Raw genomic sequence first — 22,384 nt, 5'->3', positions numbered from 1 at the left:
CTCTGTGCAGGCCCCCTGCAGTGTGTCACCCCATCCTGTTATCCCGGCACCCCCTCTCCCTGCGTGGAGCAGGGGGTGGCTCCTTGCTGAGGTCTCCCCAGTGCAGGAGCACCCCAGTGGGCTTTCTGCAGCTGTGGAGACATGGGGGGGGGGGGGGGGTGCCGGCCTCATCCTGCACCCAGCGAGTGGTGCAGCATCTGCCAGCTGCATGGTCTGGAGGGTGCTTGCTGCAGCTGACGTCCCTCACCCTCTCTGCCCCGGGATGCTCCAAAATGCCCCACGGTGGGAATTTCAAGGGTGGGGTGAATGCAACTGGAATGGGGAGCTCTCCCCACCCTGGGATGCTCCAAAACAGCCCGTGGTGGGAATTGCCGGGGTGGAGCGTGGCTGGGACGGGGAGCCCCAGCCTGACCCGTGCTGGGAGCTGCCGGGGCCGCTGGTTTTCCTGCCGTAGCTCCCGGGGCTGCCCACGGGACACGCGGGTCCGAGCCAGGGGGGTGCCTGGGCCGTGCCCCCCGCGCAGGGATGCGACGGGGAGGGGTGAGCTCTAGCGGGGGAGGGGGGGGGGGTTCCCACGGCCGGCTCCTGCCCCATCCCCCGGTGCCCCCCTCCCCGCTGCCCGCAGGGGCGTGGGGCCGCGGGCCCCCCGCGCTGCGCCGCGCCCGCCCCCGCGGGGTCCGCGCTGCCCCCGGCCGGCCCGGCGCAGAGCCCGGCGGAGGCGGCGGGATGGAGCGGGCGGGCGAGCGCCGGCCCCTGCTGCCGGCCGCGGGCAGCGCCGGGCTCTCCTCCGCCGGCGCCGTCTGCATCCTGCTGAAGTCGGCGCTGGGCGCGGGGCTGCTGAGCTTCCCCTGGGCCTTCAGCAGGGCCGGCGGGGCCGCCCCCGCCCTCCTGGTGGAGCTGGTAAGGGCCGGGGGCGGCCGGGGCCCGAGCCGGCGGGGGGCTGCGGGCAGCTGCGTCCCGGGAGGGAGCTGAGGCACCTGCGGGCTGGGGCGAGGGGAGGGCAGGGCTCCCCTGCCCCGCTGTGCTGGGCGGTGGGGGCTGCAGGGGAGGGGGGTCAGCACCCGCAGCCCAGCCCAGGCTGAAAGGGAGAACAGCCCCAGGGCAGGGGTGCGAAAGGCGCTGCCGCCCTGGAGATGCTCCTTGCGTCTGAAGCTGCACTCTTAGCTGGCTTGTAGCTCAGCCTAAACTAAAATCAGTGGCTGGGCCCCTACGTGCCCTAAAACCCCCCAGTCTAAACCCAAAGTATCGTGCAGGGCTGCTTTGCCACCCTTTTCCTGACCTGTCTGATTGCAGCTACCAGGCAACCCTGGTCCCCAGCCATGGCCTTGCTGGGTGCCCCTGGGTGGGGGCGGGGGGTGACGGGGGTCAGTGTGATGCTCCTTGCTGGGTCCTGTCCCCGCAGGGCTCACTGGTCTTCCTGGTGAGCGGGCTGGCGGTGCTGGGCTACGCGGCGGCCCTCAGTGCCCAACCCACCTACCAAGGGGTCGTCCGGGCGGTGTGCGGGGCAGCGGCGGGGAAGCTCTGTGAGGTCTGCTTCCTCCTCAACCTCTTCATGATCTCCGTGGCCCTCCTCAGGGTGGTGGGCGATCAGCTGGAGAAACGTGAGTTGTTTCCCCCCACCGTGTTTTTGGGGCTGGCAGCTCGTGGGAGTGAGGGAAAGGTGGTCCCGCCTGGGTTGGGGCAGCCCCAGGGATTTCTTGGGACCCCTGAGGATGTGGAACTCCCCGGCTCTGCCATGGTGTGATGCTCCCAACCACCTTGGGTCACCTTTTGGGGTGCAGCTGACCCGCCACTCTCCCCCCCATCCCGCAGTGTGTGACTCCCTGTACCCCAACGGGACGCTGAGCGGGACCCCCCCGCCAACCCCCTGGTACACGGACCAGCGCTTCACCCTCTCAGCTCTCTGCATCCTCGTCATCTTCCCGCTCTCCGTCCCCAGGGAAATCGGCTTTCAGAAGTACTCCAGGTACCACCTGGGCTGTCCCTGTGGTGGCCCACCCCTAGGCACCCCGTTACCCAGGCCACCTCCTCCAGGGCTCCTCCCGGGTCCCTGCGGGGCGATGGGAGACCCCCTCCCTCCCAGCTGCCCGGGGTCTGCATGCTGGTGCTCTCCCATGCCCCACAGCATCCTGGGCACGCTGGCTGCCTGCTACCTCACCCTGGTCATCGTCCTGAAATACCACCTGCAGGCAGAGAGCCTGGGCTCACCTGAGCCCCCCCAGCCCTCCAGGTATGGGGGAGGGTCAGCCCTGCGTCCCTCCTGCCCCATCCTCCACGCCATCAGCAGTGGCACGGGGCAGTGCGTGGGGTGGTGCTGGGTGGGGGGGCGTGAGCTGGGGACAGCAGTGGCAGGGTGGTGGTGGGGTGGCAGCCCCCAGCCCTAGCTTTTGCCCCAGCACCTCCCCCCCCGCCACCCCCTTCTCCCAAAATCATCATGGGGGGGAAGGTTCCCATGGTGGCATCCAGGCTTATGTCACCATGGTCCCCTCTGCCTCCGGGGGCCTCACACTCTTCGCTCGCTCTGTGCTTCCTCCCTGCCATGCCACAGGGCCTCCTCCTGGGCCTCCGTCTTCAGCGTCATCCCCACCATCTGCTTCGGCTTCCAGGTAGGTGATGCTGGCCCCACTGTCCCCAGCATCCCAGACCATGGGGACACCATTCCTTGGGGAGTGAAAGAGGGGGGAAGATTGCAGGAAAGGGGACCCACGGCTGTCACCAGAGGTGGCTGTGCGGCAGGACACAAGCCCCTGGGGACGGGGGAGAGCAGGACAGAGCACCCATGGGTGGGAAGGAAGGGTCTGGGCGTGGGGGCTGTCCCTGCATGGGGCCCCAGCACCATCCCTCCTTGCCTTGCAGTGCCATGAAGCCTGCGTGGCCATCTACAGCAGCATGCGCAACCGGAGCTTCTCCCACTGGGTCACCGTCTCCGTGCTCTCCATGCTCATCTGCCTACTCATCTACTCCCTCACTGGTAACCCCAGCACAAAAGCCCTTCACCCCTCCTTTCCTCAGGGGTCCCCTGTCCCCAGAGCTCATCCTTCCTCCTCGGAGCTCCTCTGTGCTCACAGGCACAGCTGCCCACCTCCCCGTCAGCAGGGCTCTACGGCTACCTGACCTTCGGCGAGGCCGTGGCGTCCGATGTCCTGATGTCCTACCCAGGGAACGACCCGGTCGTCATCGTCGCCCGCCTGCTCTTCGGTGTCTCCATCGTCACCATCTACCCCATCGTGGTGCTGCTGGGCAGGTGAAGGGGCAGTGGCAAGCTGGGTGTCCCCCTCGACCAGTGCAGCTCCGCGGGGTGCCATCACCCCTCTGACACCCCCTCCAGGTCGGTGGTGCGGGATGTGTGGGCAACCCCCAAGTGTGGGGCTGCGGTGGTGCCTGAGGAGCATGAGCAGCGGAGCCGGGTGATGCTGACGGTCACCTGGATGGCCGCCACCCTCGCCATCGCGCTGTTCGTCCCAGACATCGGCAAGGTCATTGAGCTCATTGGGGGCATCAGCGCCTTCTTCATCTTCATCTTCCCAGGCAAGAGCGAGCAGTGAGAGGGTGGGGAGGGGGGTGCCAGTGCCAAGAGCATTGCTGCGGGTCGGGGGTGGGGGACTGTGGTGGGGGGTGGCCCATCCTGGCCATGTTTTGGGGGTGCAGTGGCGTGCTTGTGGGGACGCTGCAGTGGGACCTGAGTGACGGGGTGCTGTGGCGGTGGGGCTGAGCCTCTGTATTGGTGGCAGGGCTGTGCCTGGTGTGCATGACTGGGACCCACACTCTTGGGCCACGCAAAAAGTGAGTGTCTGCGTTGCTCGGTGGTGGCGGGTAAGGGCAGGGGTAGGGGACGGCATCCGATGACACATGGCCCAGGCAGGGTCCCTCTGGCGAAGGGGGGGGGATTTGGGGCACCTGTGGGCACTGAGAGGAGGAGCACTTGCTATGGGACGTGGGGTCTGCAGTGGGGCTGAAGGGTGGGTATGGAGGGGCGTGCTCTGACAGCGGGGATGGGCCTGGGTATCAGGGATGTGCCCAAGCAGTGGGACTGTGTCCAGGTATTGGGGGTGTGCCTGGGCATCAAGAGTGTGCCTGGGCATGCGCATTGAGCACAGGCACTGGGGAGATGCTCAGGTTTCAGGGATGTGCCCGGGTACCAGGGATGTGCCTGGGTACCAGACCCCTCGCAAGGCAGAGCGGCCATAAGGGAAGGAGACCAGTGGGATTCAGAGGCACTGGGGCACTCGGTGGAGGCTGGGGTGGACATCAGAGGGACGCAGTGCCCATGGCAGGCAGCCATCAGGTGTTCAGTGTCCATTATACCTGTGTGGTGTGTCCCCATCACTGCTCCTGGCTGGAGAGACAGGCACAGCAGCAGCCCCAGCCGAGGGGCCCTGGTGTGGTGCTGGCGAGTTTTGGGGTGAGCATGTGCCAAAGCGTGTCTGCGGTGCCCATGGGGCAGCAGCATCTAAGTGAGGATGGAGGTGATGTGGGGGGCTCCTGTTCCCCACGACAGCTGGAGGAAGCTTCCCAGAACTGTGGGCTCTTGGCCAAGAGGGAGCCCTGACTGTCTGGGCAGGGGTGAGGGTGCCCTTGGGGGTGCTGGGGGACCAAGGCAGGAGGTGAGCAGGGGCACCCAGCTGGGTGAAAAGGACTTGGAGAGGTCCCTCGTGGAGACCCCCCCCCGAGGGTGCGAACCTAGGAGTGCCATCACAAGGAGAGAGGACAACGTGAGCCAGGGCGATAGGGACAGCGAGGGCACAGCCCCAGCCTGCCTGGGGCGGCTCAGGAAGGTGCACCGTGCTGGCGACCCCGCGATGGAGCAGCGGTGGGGCTTGGGGGTGAGTGCCACATCCTGGGGGCTCTGTGTCTGGCTGAGGTGGGGGGCTGCGTGCCCAGGGAGAGGGGGACCCACCGGTCTCAGGGCTGGGGATGGAGGTGGGGAAGGGACGTGGTGGGGGGATGTGGTGACAGGGTGGGGGCTGGGGGCGTGTGGGAGCAGCCGTGCCTGAGCAGGGGGGGCCACTGTGGGTCTGTACCCCCTTGGTGGGGCCACTGTGTGCCGGCGGAACCGGGGATAGTCTCATGGTGGCAGCTGCCAGGCTTTTGACCAAGTTTTGTGTGTCATCGCAGAGGGTGTGGGGGATGAACTGGAGGAGCTGCCAGGGTCTTTGGCCATCGGTCCAGAGTGATGCAGAGGAGCATGGCAGAGAGGCTGAGACCCCGCAGAGGGACCCACACCCGGCGGTCAGGGGGCAGCATGTTACTGGGGGTCAGCTCTGTCCTACTGGCCCCCTGCTTATGTCCCTGCAGGGCTGCTCTCATCACTTGGGGTGTCCTCTCCGTGCTCGGCGGTGCCTTCGTCTGTGGGCAGAGCGCTGCCCTGGCCGTGCTGGGGCTGCTGCACTGAGCCCCCATCGTGCCCCCCACCATGACCCCCCCCCCCCATGCCCCCCCCCCCCAGCCCTGGACAGCTGCCTCGGACACGGCTACACCGCTGGATCCCATCACTGTTTTATTTGGCATCACCGTCCCTGTTGTACAGCAGCTAATAAAGACGGGACAAGGGTATCGGCGAGGGTGCTGCGCCATGCACCCTGAGGGACCCCCACGCGTGGTGGGGTGGGGGCAGGATGGGCAGTGAACCCTGCACACAGACAGACAGACAGACTGACGTACAGACCCCAGGAAGGGGGATGAAGGGGTGGGGGTAAGCTCGCAATCCATCCCCACGCCTGCGAGGCACCTGCTGTCACCATGCACACATGAAGGAAACCCCTCGGGACCACCCTCACCCCCTGCCCAGGGACACTGGGGACACACACACTGTGCTGGGCACAGCCTCACCCCCAGGCACCACTGCGGGGACCCCCAACTTATCCTCCCCAGGGGGCCTCCAGCATCCCACTCCCAACCCTGCTCCTCATCACCAGCTTCCTCCCCCTGCCTTGCCCCCCACCCATGGCCTGGCTGCCTGCACCCTGTCTCCCCCCACTCCCTGCCTGCCCATGCCTGGCAGACCCCAGGGGACACCCCTCACCCCCCCACCAAAGACCACCCCAGCCCAGGGAGAGGTGACCCAGGTGATGGGGTAGCTGTGGGGGGACACCCGATGGGGTGCTGGGGACAGACACAGGGGTTTCCTTCACTGCAGACAGGTCACACCACCACCTCCCGCCCCCAGCCACGCAGGGGCTCACAGCCACCCCACAGCGGGGATGGGTGCTGGTGGGACCCCCGGCACCAGTGGTCACTCTCGGCTCAGGGTACACCAGGCAGCTGCAGGGGAACGACACCAGAGGGTCACCCTGACCCCCCTCCAGTCCCACCCAGCCTGTACCGCCCCCCCACCCAGCTGTCCCTGTCCCACCCCACAGGGTGGCCACCCTCGTACCTGGCACGGCCACACTGGAGATGGCCTCGGGCTGGCTCAGCGTGTCCACCTTGACGTGCTGGAAGCCCTTGCAGGTGGCACTCTGCAGGTGCCTGCACCCGGGTGGGAGAAACTGGGTGACAGCCTCCCCCTAAATCACCGTCACAGCCCCTCACAGCCCCCTCCCTTGGGCGCAGCACCCTGACACTGGTCAGGACAGTGAGCCCTCCCATCCCTCATGTCCCAAGGCATCCCCAGGTGGGAGATGCACAGACCCCTCCCAAGCCCCCTGTCCCCTCTACAGTGACAGACCAAATCCTCGCCCCTGCCCCCAGGCAGGGGACAGAGCCTGGGGCTCAGCAGCTCCCACACCCCTCCGTGCCCAAGCACGTGGACGCACACACACCCCCCCACCCAAAAAAACCACCCTGAGCTTTTTGGGCCCCTTCCCCTACCTCTTCCAGTCCTCCTCAGTCTCCCAGAACTCGTAGACGATGAAGGTGACCCCGTCGGGCAGCTTCACTGCCGTGACGCTGGTGGGAGTGGGGAGAGGGGTGAGCCCCAAACCATGGGACATCCCCCCCTCAGCCTCTGCAGCCACAGGCATGCTGTAGGGTGGGCAACTGAGGGGTGACCCCAGCCCCAACAGCCCAGGTAGCGGGGAGCCCCCCCACCCAACACTCCCCAGCCCATGCAAAAATTTTGGTGGCCGAGCATCACTGCACCCCCAAATCCTGGCTGTTTTGCCTCAGCCCTTCACTTGGTGAGGTGGCCCTAGCTTCGAGGGCAGCTGGACATCCCCCTGCCCCCCCCAGCCCCCCCGAGCCCCCCGATGCCGGTGGTACCCACTGGAAGCAGTCCCGCTCCCCGGCCACACTCTTCAGGTACTGCTTCAGGGAGCTGCAGAACTCGCCCAGGTGCTTGTGCGACACCGTCATCTCATCCCGCACCAGGAGGAGGTACTGTGGGCCCCCCCAAAAAAACCCACAGTGGCACATGAGACCCAAAAAGCAAGGGGACAACCCTCGCCAAGCCCAATGGCATGCTGCAGGGCCCCCCCGGGGTGGTGGCCAGGCACTCTCACCGTGCACGCCGTGCTCTCGCTGTCTGACAGCCGCTGGTGCAGGTCAAACCAGAGGGTCTGGGGAAACGGGGAAAAAGCAGCGGGAGGGGTGGGTGAGCTGAGGCTGGGTGTCCCTCCCAGGGAGGTGGGTTTCTGTCCCCAGCACTCGGTAGGACGGGCTGTGCCCCCTTCTCTGCAGGGGATGGCTCTGAGAGCCCCTTGCACCTTCGTACCCTCCCGTCAGGACCCTCTGCAAAAGCTCCCCGTGCTCCCAGGGCAGCTGACAGCCCCGACACCGTGTCCTCGCATCAGCCCCAAAGCTGCTGTCACCTTTCCATGGTCCCTGAATGGTCCCTGGGGTGGCAGGAGCAGGGGTACCTGTCCCTCCTCAGTGCCCACTGGCATCTTCCCATCCCTGGCCATGCCCTTATTTTCTCTGGCAAGCAGGACTGATATTTTTCTGCCCTGCACAGCACCTCCCTGCCCCCACGTACAGCACCACGTTCCTCCTGTCCCCTTCTGCTCTGAAAATGCAAACCCGGAGGATTTCAGTAACAGCTCCAGCACTGCAACGTTTTCTCCTTCAGTCCCTAGATGGAGTAAGACTGCCTCTGCAAGACACGTCACTTTTCTTCCTGACGTTTTTTTCTTGTTTAAATAAACACACAGTTAATCTTTCCACATTGAATAGCTGCCACCAGCTCGTCAGATGTAATAGCCTCCAACACCGCCCACAGCCCGTGCATGCCACAGCACAGGGATGGTCATGGCTACCTCTTGGTCACCTCCATCCCCACCAGGGCAGGGAGGCGGTGGAGCTGCAGGGACACCTAAGGGACAGCCCTACGCCTGGAATCGCTGGCCCTTACCTTGTCCTCCAGCCTGCCGATCAGCTCAGCCAGCCTGTTGATCTGCCCCTCCAGCCCCTCCGCCTTGGTGTCAGAGGAACCTGCGTGGAGCCGGGAGGCAGTGATGGAGTGAGAGGCACCCTCGGGCACCCCCCAAGAGCCCTGCTGCCCTCTGGGGAAGTTGAGCATCACCCCTGTGCTGCCACCCAGACTGCAGCTCCCTTCCCCAGGTCCCCTGAGTCACCCAAGGTGGCCAATGCAACTGGGAAGCAGCCATCACCTACCAGTCTGGAAGCTCTTCCCTTGCTCCCTGGGGACCATCCAGCTGGTGGGAGAGTAGCTGGGCACGGGGCTGTCATACCAGGCGTCCATCAGACCGTGGGCAGCCTTGCTGGGGTAGGGCCTGCAACCAGAGAGCACATAGGCCATCAGGGCAGAGCCGGGCACGTACAGCACAGCATGAGCCAGCCCCAGGGAGCCAACACTGGAGCATCCCTCTGGGCAACTCTGCCATGGCCACCAGATGCCTTGGAGAGCAGCAGTGGCTGCCCTCCTGCACCATCCTTCAGCACCACCCGGTGTGGGGAGTGGGTCAGAATCAGAGCGAGAGCAGCGGGCTGCTCCCAGCAGCCGTCACTTCTCTTTCCTGCTGCAGTTTGCAGCTGCCGTCTGTGTGCAGTGAGGTGGGAATGGGTTCGGGGAAGGCTGGCTCTCTCTTTCCTTCCTCCTCCACCGATGGGGAGCCTGAGCTGCAAGGGAGAGGCTGAGCTGCTCAAAGGGTCTCCAGCATCTCCTCCCAGTGAGAGCAGCTCCATGCCAGCTGCCCACTGGTGGAGGTGCCAGGGGGTCTTAGATCCTCTTGTCATCTCTTGCCAGCCATGGGGCTCGCACCCGGAGGCAGCATGCTGAGCACCGGGGAGCCGATGGGCATGACACTAGCCAGAATTGTCCCTGCCCTCCAGTCCCTCCCCAGGCACCTGGCTCCCTCGGAAGCGCATCAGCCGGGTGCCCTCCCTACCCTCCCTGGCCACTCCAGACAATTCCAGGTGGCTCCTTTAGTGCCGAGGGAGCCATGTCCGGGCTGCTGTTGTCCCCCAAAATCAGCCCATGTGGCCTTGACCATGTACATGGGAATGAGCAGATTTGGTCCCGAAGAACGTCACCAAGATAAGGAAGCAAGAACGGCGACAGAGGCAGCAGGAACATCCCCATCGCTACAGGCTGTGCAATAATCCCACTGCTGTGCTGAATAATCCCCCGTCAATAGGCAGGAAATTAGGTGAGAACAGAGAAAGATTTCTTTTTAATCACAATTTAATGAGCTGTCTCAGGCTTGGACACTGTGCCTTTCCACTTTGTTTTACAGCCCTGTATTTTAGTGCTTTTTAGGCCACCTTTTTGTCTCTGTGCGGATGTATGAGAACTTTTTTGTGGGGTTTTGATTTTGAAGTTTTTTTGGCTATTATCACCATGAGAAAACAACTACAATACTCCTCGTTATAAACAGGGCCCACACATTGGCAAACAAAAGCCAGCAAAGCCTTTCACAGGCTCTAATTGCTCCATCTGATGTTGGGCTTGCTTCCTCCTCATTGTTTCCCAGGAACTCTTACTTTTCCCACATTTTATACAAGGTTTGCTACAGCTTCCTTCCAAAATGAGGTGGAGAAAGTGATATGGGATGATGAAACCCAGAGCATTCCTCCTAGGAATGCTGGTGAGATGTCACCATGGCTGCCCAGGGTTTCATTGTGTCCCAAACAGCTCCTGTGAGCCCAACCCACTGCTGTCCTCTCCGGGATGTGGCTGCTGCAGATGTTAAACCCAAAAAGCCAAGACCAGGCTGCAGCGAAGCGTTCGGGCTCGTTGGCCCCTGCAGTGTCCCGGTGGGGAGTGGGATTTTCACTCTCTGCGGTCCCTGTGCATTGGCCTCCTCTGCCCACCTGCAGCTTGGGGAAGCCAGGGCATCTCCCCAGGCACCCCGTGGCCCCCTGGTTTGTAGGTATGGCAGAAGAGGGATTCACTTCAAAAGCATCTGAGGAATGGTTTCCATGGCAACCTGTCCTGGTTACAGTCATCGTGATGATGGTACTCAGGGGAGGTGAGTGACACTATGACACTGAGGGGGGCTACGCTGGGGTTTGGGCTATGCTGCTGGGTACCCCTTATGTTTTAGCCTTGGCAGTGCTTGAGAAATCTTGAAACTGTCTCCTCTGGCTTCTCCAAGCTTGGTAACACATGCCGGGCTGCTGGGATGGGGACAGACCCCTGCACAGAACCCAAGGACGGCGGTGCCCGTCGCCAGTGCACAAGCACTTTTTGCCTCTATGGATGATGTCACCTGCTGAGTGCCCTGGCAGGAGGGACAGAATCCCTGGCATGGGAAGCCACCCTCTGCGGGCTGTCCCCAGCACACCCAGACACAGCCACCCTGCTGCTGGTGCCTGCGTTTTGCCCTGGATGGGACCAGTGGCTTTGCTCAGAGAAGCAGTCCTGTGCACCCAGTGCTGCCCAGCCCAGCCCCAGGGTGCTGCTCCCTTGTTGGCATCCCCCCCTGCACCACTCAGGGGTGATGGGGTCAAGAGGGACCCTTGGGGCTGTAGGAGAGTGAGGGACAGGGCAGGACGGAGCAGTGGAGGAAAGACATGAGAGCTCTCAGGAAACTGGGAAGGGAGGCAGAGGGAAAGGCAGCTGCTCGCCAAGCTCCCCTGTGCTCCCACACACTGCCTGCTGCATTTTCCTTCATCCCACAAAAGCATCTTCTTCCTCTCCCTCCCCCTCCCCCCCCCCCCCCCCCCCCGCCCCTAAAATCAACCAGGAAGCAGAGAGGAGGGCAGGAGGTGCTGCAGACCTGGCGGGGTTGGTTTGCTCATCGATGGCATCCACGGCACTCTCCACGGAGCTCAGCAGCGACTGGGTCTGGTTTGCAGTCTCCTTCAGCAAGAAGCGGGTCACAAACTGGTCCACGTTGCTGCCGCTCTCGTACACCTGCCAAGGCAGACAGTGAGCACGGTGAGACCCAGCGCCCGATGCCGGCGGGCACCCCAGCCGGTGCAGCATCCATCCAACATCCCACGCACAAGCTGGTCCCCTCTGTGTCCCTGACCATGAGGGCCACAGGAAGAACAAGCCTGTGCTGTCCCACCCCACGGGAAGAGTATAACCCTGCAGCATCTGTAGGTCACCCAGCATATAGCCCCTCCAGCATCCATCACCCTGGGACAGACTTGTAGAGGCTGTGACAGGAGGGAGTGTGGGCAGCGAGGCACATCAGCATCGCTTTATTTATAGATAAATAAAGCAACGCAAAGAGGCGATTACCCAAAGCCCATAGTTGCTCTCTTTACTGTGATCTTACTTTACTATTGCCTTGCATTAGTTGCCAACAGTATGGCCAACCCGATGCTAAAGAGGTTTGGGACAACTGACATGGTTGTCACCAAGCAGCCACAAGCTGAAGATGCCTTCAAGCCAGCAGCAGAAAGCTCCGGCAGCCCCCACCCAGCCTCCCTCCCTCCCATCCCATGCTGCAAAACAAGAGCTTCAGCATATTTTGGTGGTGGTTTGTTGTTGGGGGTTTTTTTTGGAAGCGGGAGCAAAGGAAAGCTCTGGCTGATGGAGACAGCCTCCAGAGCAGGAATGCCTTCAGCAGGAGGCAGGCTGCTCCCAGGGAGCTTTGGTGCAGGAGGACAAGCTGTTCAAGCCACAGAAGCTCCTGGAATAGTCCAAACCCTCCCAAGACAGCCGACACTTAATAAAATGTTTAAAGAGCGCAACTGATCTGCTTAAAGTACGCAGCACCCCTCCCCCAGCACAGCCTTGCTGTGCCCTGCCCACGGCACGGTGCTGCTCCTCTACCTCCTGCCAGAGGACACTGGCACAAATGGACCGACACAACCAGTTCCACACCCGCGCAACCAGCCCAATGTTGGCCCAACACCATCACAACCAGTCCAACACCAGCCGAACTGGTCTGACCCCAACCCAACCAGGCCAAGTCCAGCCCAGCCAGGCCACTGGCCACACCAGGTCTGGCTGAAGCTAAGCACTCAGCATCATAATTAAAAAAACTTGTGGTCAAAAATCAGGTTCCTCTCAACCCAAACTCACTGGCATCGCTTTTTCCTCAGAGTCTTTCCAACCCATCAGTGCCTGCAGGGACAGCATGTGGCCCAGGCAAACCCCTGCTGGGCAGCCCGTCCTTGCCTGCTAGCACCTCCTGGCACGGGATTCCTCTGGGATTCACGACTTTTGGCTCCAGGAGATGGGGATGGACACTCCTGGATCCCTGCATTCCACTGGCAATGACCAAACTCAGGGGTGAGAGTGCTCCGGTCCCAGCACCACCAGTTATCTGAGCACGTAGCGGCACAACACGAGTACCCCAAGCTCCCCAAAGCAAATTATTCTTGTTTTATGGTGAAGCGATTAATGAGGGTTATTTCCATGGCAACTTGAGCGGCTCTGCAAGAACCCAGAGGACCTTTATCCCTGATTTTAAATCATAAAAGAAGAATGAGTTGAAGAAAAACACTCCTGGGGAAACTGGTTGTAGATGTGATTTCTCACCCCTGGTTTGGTAGGGGAACATGAGTTCCTTGATGGCTTCTTGAGCATCCAACTAGCCTGGCAGTTAATGACATCTCTCAACCACAAAAAACTTGCTCCTCTCCCCCTCACAGCCACATGCAGTGTGCTGTATACGTGACCTCCTGCAGCTGCTCACTGTAGCACCACTGGATGGCAGGGAATGATGTGCGGAGTCGCCCTTTCACCAGCACAGCCTGTCCCAGGACACCGGTCAAATGGAGACAGGACCAGCTCAGCAGATCTGCACGAGCACCCAGCACTGGGATGCTCCTTGGGTGTGCACACAGGACCCTGCCACCTTTCTCCGAGCAGGACCATGCTCCCCTCCGCAGCCCCAGTGCTGCCCAGCACACTCCACCAGTACCACCATTATCCAACAGTCAGGTCAGAGGGAGGAAAGCTGGCATCGGCGCAGGGTACAGGGAGATGCAGCAAAAAACTGCAGGCAGGAGAGGGGGGTGATCACCCTCTCTGGGACCATCAAAGCCTCAGAAACACAACGCAGTGGTCGCCTGTGTGTCATGTCCTCTCTCCACGGCCCGGCAGTGTTTGGAAGCAAGACCAGCCGGCTTGGAGAGACACACTCACCTGCTGGCTGCTAACAGGGACATTCGCAGCGCCCTGAAGGCAAGCGCAGCCAGTGCAGCACCGCTCGCCTGTGCGAATGAGCATGGGACCGTGAGCGTGATGGAGCAGCGTCCCCATCACACAACCAAAGATCGGTGTCTCGCTTGCTCGCCCCTTTGGGATTTTGCCTTACTTTACCAGTACAGCACACAGTACCCACAGCAGTGGGTGCTGTGCCATGGGACCACGCAGCCTCCCAGGGGCTGGATGTGCTTCCTTGCCCACCACAGATGGGGTTGCTGCTGGGCTTTTTGGATCGGGATGCCAGTGCCACCATGTCGAACTTGGACATCTCCTGACAAGTCCTGCCCAGCTTTCCCTTGCCCCGTGCAGGCAGGGAGAGGGATGAACAGGCAGCCTGGGACCATGGATGTGACAGCTGGTGAAGCATCGCACCGAGCCCCCTCCGTGGGAGGCACAGGCACCACTGCAAGACAAATAAACAGCAATAGAGCCAAGGGAGTGATGTGAAAACATTTGTTGAGCATTTGGATTGGGAAAAACAATTTGAATGCCATCACAAATATTCCTGGATAGTTGGATGATCTCTGTTCTCCCCAGAAAAATACAACTTGCTCAGAACACACAATATACACTATGTATGCATGTGTATTCTTTCCAAGCATCATTACACATATACACACAGACATACGTATCACAACTGAACAAGTCTGTATAGACAGCGTATTCAATTCACTGTCAAGGAACCTCATCCTTCATCTTCCTCTGCCAGCACATGCTTTGGAAAGAGCCCCACACCAGGCTAAATTCGCTCCTTCACCCAGGCAATCATCTTATCATTTAATACATCCTCCACTATCCTCACGCTGGCTGAGGGTGTATTAAATCGATAAATCTTGGCAAAGACATATCATTGCATTTGGGATCTGAAACTATTTCTTTTGCATTTCCCCTCCCTCCACGGCTGCTCCCCCCGCGCACGCCCCTGCCAGCAACCAGCAGTTTGCCCATAATGAAGGTGTAAATATATTAAACAGGCACTCAGACAGGCTCTGCTATAATTACAGATAGGTTTTGATTAACTCTTGCACCCAGCCTTGCTCTGATTGCTGGTGCTGGGGATCTGATTGCTGCCTTGGCAGCGGGCTGCTGTTCCCGTGGGCTGGGGGCTATGCCCCTCCTCGTGGATTTAATATAGACCTGCAGGCCCCCGGGAGCTGCTGCTGCTGCTAAACACGGAGCTGTGCGTGCCCCTTCGAGCGGCTGATTGGGCTATTCTTTTAATTAAGAGCACGGGTTTTCTGGGACATGATTTGCCCTGCTGAGCAGGGGGGCTAGAAACGAGCATGGGGCTGGCCGGAGCTGGGGGCTGCATCCAGGTCCCCGTGCCCCAAGGCCCCTTCTGCTGCTCCAAGCACTATTGCACTGCAAAGACACAGTAATTCCCCATTAATGTCCCTTTCCAGGGAGATCTGCAGCACCCGTGCCTTGTCCTCTTCTCTGATAGTCACCCAAACCATGTAGAACATCCCCGTGGATGCTCCAAGCCCATCAACTGATTTTACACCTGCTCCGCTCTCTTATCCCACGCTCCATTTCCCTGCTGCAGGTGCGAAGAGTGCACCGCTGCTCTTCCATTTCAACCCATACATCAAATAAATGGGGTAAATGCTATTTACCTCCACTTTTCTACTGCTCTCCGAGACTCCAGCCCATCTCCTGCAAATGCCACCAAAAAATTTCCTGATCAGCCCTTCCCACGCCTCACGTGAACAGATCGCTCCCCCTAGCACAGGAGCCTGCTCCTTTTGGAAAATCACATTTATGAAGGCACAGGCTATACCGAGCACCATCTGATCACTCGGACTGGTTCTGGCTGCTAGAATATAAGGCTGCGAGAGTTTGCCTAGTTAAATGTTGGGATTTTATTACCTAACTACACCCTACAATCTCGGTTCAGCTCTAGGGTAAACCAGGTGATTCCCATGTTCATTTAGATCAGTTTAACTCCCTACATCAAGATTCGTTGGAAGGATGGATGCCAGCCAGCATGGAGGAATATTGGGGTGTCAGTGAAGATCTGATGCTTTTTAACAGGCCAGTAAGTCCAATAGCTCTGAAATTAAAACAACGGTGGGGTTCCCCCCCACACACCTTGATAACTCTGTCTATTTGCCAACCCAGCTGTGACATTTGCTCTCAGGAGCTGGGTCTGAGACACGTGTCCTCAGAGGTTTTTCAGCAGTCCCTCGGGCTCTCCTCTAGCCAATTGTCTTATTTGACACTGCAAAAACAAGTCATTAAGAAGACCAGCTCCAAAGGGATCCTTCCCATCATCTTATTAAAACATTTGTCACTCTGTCCTAGGGAGATTTAATGAGGTTTGGTCTTATTAATTCCACCCTGAAGAGTTATTCCCTCTTTGCTTCGCTTGAGAAGCTAAAATATTTATGGAGATAATATAATAATTGCTGCTCAATGAAGCTGCTTTGAGCCAGAAGCTCTTGGAGGGGCACATCTCCAAGCATGCTCTTTCCCATCCAGCTAGCCGATGAGTTCAAGGCTAGAAAGACTTTGGCATCACAGATACTACCCTGCTGCAGAGTGTTTTGCTGGCAAGCCTTGGGTGAGGAAGGAGCATGGTGGCTACCGAAGAGGCAGAGAAGGGTAAAAAAGGCACCTCTTCCCTTGCTACATCCCCAGCTGCCTGGCCTTGATGTCTGCTGCTGCTGCAAAGGGATGGCTGCGTGCGTCTGCAGCAAGAAACAAACGTAAAAGGCTTGTTGAAAGCATGGCCTTGAGATTTCTACAGGGGACAGCTCTCAGCAGAGCTTCAGAAAGCGTCACTGTTTGAAAAACCAGGTCATGAGCCAGAGACATTGGAAAACAAGAGAAAGAACGAGTGAGAAAGGACAATTTGCTTTAGCAACAGGTAATTGGGGAAATATTGCCCAGTGCCGAGCTCTCTGGTCAGTCAGCTGAGGTCCAAGCCCCAAATCCCACACCTCCCTTCACATCACAGGCTTTTTATGTGCCTGTAACGCACCTCCCCGTGCACAGCAGGTGCGCACATGGGCGCACAGGCTGCCCAAAGCCCCACCACAGCTCTTCCAGCTTTCCATTTCCATAGGCACCTGCCCCAAATCTGCCCTAATTATGGCACAGATTAATGAAAACACCCTTGGGAAGTGTTACCTGTGCAGATCACAGCTGGGACTTTGGTGCCATTGAATGCTTGGACTTGCCAGCACCAGCGTCGAGCATCCCACACCGGGCATTGCGAACAGATGCCCAGAGCTGAGCTCTCATGGCCATGTTCCTGTGGGTACCAAATGACTGAAAAGGGAGATTTTCAATGTTGTTGAGCATCTCAAAGCTTCTTTGCTGGCATTTTTAAAGGTCACTATTTAGCTCATTAAGACTACAGGATGTAAAATATAAATGATTCTGAGCCACCCACGGACTCGGAGACCCCCCCTGCGACAGCCCCGTACCTTCCCTTTACCTTGAAGCGTTACAGCCTGACCAACAAGGCTTTCCAGAGCTGCTTTTCAGCAAGACTGACCAAATTGGCTGACATTTACCAAGCCTGGGGACATTGACAGCTTCTCAAATTTTTATTAACTCCAACCACGGCTGAAGCACGCCCACGGAGTGATGGCACTGAACCGAAGAGGCTTTTCAAGTGGAAACCACAGCCAATTCTGTTTCACCCACACTTTTCCTCCAGTTAAAAAAAAAACAACCAAGCAACCCAACAACAAACCCATTGCCATGCCATGAAACACCTCTGTCAAACCTCATCCCGGGATGACGGAGAGGTTATCTTCCACCCACTCACCCTTTTACAAACCAGGCATGTGTTGCGCTGTAACCTCTGAGTGGCTGATTTAAATTCGTTGCTTCTAATTGCCTGTTTTCTTCCAAGAGATATTTTCTTACACTTACAATAACACTCAGACCTGCCTCTCACTCCTTTCCCTCCCTTCAACTCTTAAATCCCTTCAGAAGCAGAGACCCAAAACTGATTGCCTGGCACATAATCAGTAGAAGAAACCTGAAGAGAACAGACACTTAAATAGTTGATAAATGAAAGCATTAACATATGAAAGACCCTCAGCCTTCCCGAAACAGCTCTAAAGAAACAAATGAGACACCTGTTCAGACAAAAAAAAAAAAAAGATGATGTGATGATGGCAGCACATGGGGTTTAAAAGCCTTTTGCTATAAAATCCTCCTTTTATAAACCTCGGTGCTGGACCCTGGTCAGCTCATGTTTGCCTTGCCTGGTCCTGGGACTTCCCTCTTCCCATTATTAGGAAATGTCCTGGCTGTGATATAATCCCATCATTTCTCATTACAGCCGCGGGTGTGTGAGGGGCGGGTAGCTGTTGGCCCATACGTGTGCTATACATCACACCCCCCGGGGTTGCCTATGGATCAAGAGGCATATGGCACTTTCACACCCTGTCCACATCGCCAGCAGGCAAAGAAGAAACTTGGAAATAAAGCGTGGCCTCCTACTTCTGATAATTAGCCTTTCCCTCCACGCAAGTTCCTAATTAGCTGTATATAGTATCCACAAGACGGTAAACGAATACACATTTTCTTTCAGTTTTCCAAGGAAAGTACAGATTTTGTTTTCCAAACAGGACCTACTCAAAAGACCCTGTAGATGTAGTGACATGGGATGGTCAAGCTGCTGAAGGCTCAGCCTGGTCATGCCAGCTGGTTACGTGTTGACTTGGTCCCTGCCTATCCTTTTGGTGGCTCCTTCAAAGCTGCTCTCGGGCTTCGAACACAGTGCTGATGTCTGTATACGATTTATTTAATCCCAGGAGCAATAGCCTTAAAACTGGAGGGAGGAGGAGGAAGAGAATGTTCTACAGGAGGTCCATCAGAGCTGGAGCCAGGGCAGCATGAGTAGGACCTCCAGAGAAGATGCTCTTCCTTCTCAGAGTGAGAGGAGGGACATGAATTTTGCAGTGAGAGACAAGCAGAAGAATAGTGAATAAACATCTTTGTCTAAAAATATGCTCCAAGAAAGACCTTCTTAAGATTCATCTCCCTGCCAGCCCCGCTGTGCTCCCTGGCAGTCTGGCAGCCCGGCTGGATCTCAGGCACAGCCCTGGGGGTGCTGGCAAGGAAATTGCTCCGGTTGGTATCGCATGGAGAATCGGCTTTCTGGCCTGGAGTCTGAACAGAAAAGTTGGCGGAAATTCAGTTCTTGCAGAAGTGGAGTAGCACTGTTGCTTTACTTTGTAGTGCAATATTTTCTTAAATTAATTTCAGGGAAGAGTTGCAGAAATACTATCCGAGAAGCTAAACAGATATGTCTTGTTTCCTTCTCGATTATTCTTGAACTATAAAGTTCCATAACTTTTCCAGAAATTCACGATTTTTTTTTCTACAGAAATCAATACTGAAATTGTTCAGAAACGTATCATTCAAAACACAAAGAAAGATGACTCAGCCTTTACCTGTTCACCACCCTGTCACCACTCCTTCCTTTTTTCAGCCTAACCCATTCACCATGAATACATCTTTAATTGCATTATAGGAGTGTTTCAAAGCTGGTGTTTCATATAAAATCACCCATCTAAGAAAGGGGCAAAAAAGCAGCTAACAATCCCTGAAACAACCCCCTACCCACCAGGGCAGACCTCCGTGATGCCAAGTGAGGGTGGATGATGCTCTGAGCCTCCCAGAAAAGGCCAACTGGCCATTTGAGCCAACATCCTGACTCCTAAAGAAGAGCCAAATGTTTCCCAGAAGGAAGACGATGACAAGCTGCACAGGATCTCCCAGGGTTCAGCCAGGTACAAAGTACCAGGAGATAAGCTGCTCCCGTGCTGGGCAGCGAGGAAGCTGGGGAAGCGCTTCCCCGAAGGACCCCCTGATGGGCAGCAGGGCACGAATTCGCCCAGGAGGAAAGACGAAGCAATAGATGTGCTGCACTGCAGTGGTACCCCACGGCCTTCAGACTAGGGGACCTCAGTGGCTGCTCCTGTAACCACCACGGCTGGGTGCGAGCGGAGCCAGGGTCAGAGCACGATGCCTGTGGGAACCCGGAGCAGCTCACGCTGTTTGGGCTGGGCACTACCCGGAGCTGCTCCCACCGTGTTGCTCTTACACCCTGCCGCGGAGCAGCATCCCGGCACAGCAAAGTGCTGCTCCAGGAGCCTCAGGTGCCCTCGGGGTGAGCACCAGGTCTGTTCAGCAGAGCAGGAGAAAAACTGCTCAAGTAAAATGAGAGGATGAGATAAAGGATTAGCTGGAGGGTTCGATGAAAAGATTATTTTGAAGGATTATTTCTACTGACTATTTTATCTTGAGGTGTCATCTTTCAAAAAAAGAGCAATATCATATTTGCCAAGCTTAATTTTGGCAGGTAAGGATGCAAATGAGATCACTCTATATTGCTGTTCTGGACTGTGCTCTAAAACAACGAGAAAAATCCATCATTTTTAACATCCAAGAGTGGTGGCAGATGGTGCTTGCTCTGGGGCTGTGAGCTGCTCAAACAAGTGCTCCCTTGCAGTGTGCTGCAAGTTTGGGGAGACCCACAGCCACACCGGTACCAGCTGCAGTGAGAGGAGGGTGGCTGCAGCAGCTCCCAGCGAGCCTCCGGAGCCCAGCATCTCCTGCTCACTGCCATGACATGTCGTAAGGCAGAGACAAGAAGGGTGAATCACAGCAGGAACAATTTAACTTGCAAATAACACATGCAGACCTGTTCACCTGTCTGTATATACCTCTGGACTCCCCAGCACCGCTAGAGCATCAGCAGCTGGTATTGAAGGTCAGTACGCTCGGTTTTCCCTTTATGATTTACATATTCTTTCATTTAAATAATGATTCTTGGGGTGGGGGAAATCTGCCTGCAGCTGGATTGGGGACAGTGCCTGTCCATAAGACACACATGTGTTATTTGGCACCCTGACACGAGAAGGCTCTCAGGGGTTGTCACCACTTGATGACATTCCAAGTCCATTAAATGAGATAAAAAAGGATTTTGCCAAGTGATAGACTAGCAGCGGAGCTGGCAGCAAGCAAGGAGTAAACCACTGTCTTTCACGTCTCCTTTTGCTCCCTCCAGGACCAAAAGTGATGCTGAGCATCTAGCAGAGGATGGTCCAGAGCCAGCTGCCGGTCCTCAGGCCTCTTCCATAAATCTCTCTTGTTGTGCCTCACTCCTCCCTGAAGCCAGTCGCTGAATCCCCCCTAATCTGTCAGCACCCCCCTGCCCTGCTCTGCTCACCTGGCCTCACCGAAGCAGAGCGGCACAGCCTTTCCCTGCACCATGTTCACAGGCACCAGAGAGACCAGCTCCACCCCATTCCAGTACATGCATGAGAGGCTGTTGCACCTGCAGCTCCAATTTTGAGCCATTTTGCTTTCCAAGCCCTGGGATGAGGCACACACCAAAAACCAAAGACCATCACCAGCCCTGCCTGGTACCCAACAGGAGCATCTCCAGGATGGGATGATTTGACCTGAAATCTGAGCTGCTTCCTCCTTGAGGGCGAATTCCTCACTCAGCATATTTGGGATGTTTTTGCAGCTTGCTTTTTAAAGTTTGCCTCACTGCTGAAGGTCAGCCTTGCTGGTGTTTCCATGCTCAGTGCTGCAAAACGCTGATTTGGCAAAGGCGGGGAGCAGGAGCAATCCCAGTGCAGCAGGCGGTGGAAGCCGTATGCAGCAGAAACGGGGCTAATTGTGCCTCTCAAATATATTAAAAAAACCACAAAATGTATTTTTTACCAATTTCCCAGGGTGTCCAGGTGTTGTTCAGTGGTAACCACCACCCCAGCACCATCACTCTGGCTCCCCAGGCACCGTCCCCCACTCCTCCATCCCCAGCACCCCTCGATGCTGGCAGGGCTGGTGGAGATATTGGGTGGGCACTGTCCCACAGTGGGCAAGGGGGCAGTGACCACACAGGAGGGACAGCATCACCTGGCTCTGGTCCTCCAGCTCCCACCGCACCCCACACACCCTTTGACACCAGACACAGAATCACATTGGTTTTGATACTTGCCAACTGCACTATAAAAGAGAAAATGAGAATAATATAGAACATCTCCCACTGTCAGGTTGGTTTAGATCCCGAAAGTTCATTTCCTTTCTCTCCAATTTAACTTTGCATTTCCCGTCATCACTGGCAGTCATTTCAACGCAGCATGAACATCAGAGTATTGGAAAATAATTACAATGACAGATTTTGTTTTGCTGTATGAGACCTTCCACTATTGAATCTAATTACTGCTGATACTTTATGAGCTCCTCCAGCACGAGATAATTGCTGCTTTCTCTTTTTATGAGCAAGAAATAATCAGTTGTCTTTTAAGGTGAGAAATATAAACAGCAATTAAATACCACGGCTGTCCAGCCCCTCTCATCAGCAGGCACCTCTCATCAGAAAGCCAACACAGAAGAAGGTTAGGCTCCATTTGTTGTATGCACCGAGTATTTTTTTGTAACGGAAAGGAGAGGGAGGGAATAAGGATCACTGTCAAATGGTTAGTAGTTTTCTCCAGCCGATGAAATGCTTATTTTAATACAGGGAAGCAGGAGCATCTCACAAGCAAAACAAGTCATAGTGCTCAGCATCAGCACCAAGCCCTTTGCAGGATCCGGCCTTGGGGAAGAGCTGCAGAGACAGCAACAGGCTGGAGCATCACTGGGCACAAAACCATGCTTGGGTCCTACTAAAACCTGCTGCTTCAATGATCTTTTCCCTGATCGAGTGTTTGTAAAAATATATTTATATGTACATATCCCCTAAACATCCTAACATCAGCACAGGGAGCTTGGCTACAGCATCACACACGGAGGACGTGGAGCAGAAGGAGACCTTTCTGTGGGGACCCATCAGACAGGTGGGAGCTCACACCAGCTTCTGCAATCCTGGAACGGATCTTATCCCTGGGGCTGAAG

General features: G+C 57.1%; 2 protein-coding genes across 10 annotated transcripts in view; one reads left to right on the top strand and one right to left on the bottom strand.

Moving 5' to 3' along the window:
* The first annotated feature begins 587 nt into the window (after positions 1-587).
* On the top strand, positions 588-5,450 carry SLC38A8 (solute carrier family 38 member 8). Of its 3 annotated transcripts, none has more exons than XM_056360375.1 (10): positions 591-900; positions 1,403-1,601; positions 1,813-1,966; positions 2,126-2,230; positions 2,549-2,606; positions 2,857-2,971; positions 3,094-3,244; positions 3,329-3,528; positions 3,732-3,783; positions 5,296-5,450. In XM_056360375.1, exons 1-10 carry the CDS (start codon positions 727-729, stop codon positions 5,390-5,392), a joined length of 1,305 nt encoding a protein of 434 aa, XP_056216350.1. In that variant the 5' UTR covers positions 591-726; the 3' UTR covers positions 5,393-5,450. The 3 variants fall into 3 exon arrangements, with proteins under 3 accessions (XP_056216352.1, XP_056216350.1, XP_056216351.1); XM_056360376.1 differs by having other exon boundaries at positions 592-900; positions 3,097-3,244; XM_056360377.1 differs by lacking the exon at positions 2,126-2,230 and having other exon boundaries at positions 588-900.
* Positions 5,451-5,480: 30 nt separating this feature from the next.
* Positions 5,481-22,384, bottom strand: part of NECAB2 (N-terminal EF-hand calcium binding protein 2) — an 87,994-nt gene continuing 71,090 nt past the window's right edge. For all 7 annotated transcript variants that reach the window (XM_056360380.1, XM_056360383.1, XM_056360379.1 and 4 more), the window contains 8 exons: positions 11,118-11,254; positions 8,551-8,669; positions 8,288-8,367; positions 7,440-7,496; positions 7,205-7,317; positions 6,811-6,888; positions 6,377-6,468; positions 5,481-6,261 (listed from right to left, as the gene is read on the bottom strand). In XM_056360380.1, the coding sequence (XP_056216355.1) occupies positions 6,233-6,261; positions 6,377-6,468; positions 6,811-6,888; positions 7,205-7,317; positions 7,440-7,496; positions 8,288-8,367; positions 8,551-8,669; positions 11,118-11,254 (705 nt within the window). In that variant the 3' untranslated portion in view covers positions 5,481-6,232. The remainder of the gene's footprint in view (positions 6,262-6,376; positions 6,469-6,810; positions 6,889-7,204; positions 7,318-7,439; positions 7,497-8,287; positions 8,368-8,550; positions 8,670-11,117; positions 11,255-22,384) is intronic.

Source organism: Falco biarmicus, chromosome 15 (assembly GCF_023638135.1).
Source record: "Falco biarmicus isolate bFalBia1 chromosome 15, bFalBia1.pri, whole genome shotgun sequence".
In the NCBI taxonomy this organism is placed as follows: Eukaryota; Metazoa; Chordata; class Aves; order Falconiformes; family Falconidae; genus Falco; species Falco biarmicus.
This window is presented reverse-complemented; position numbering and strand designations above follow the sequence as displayed.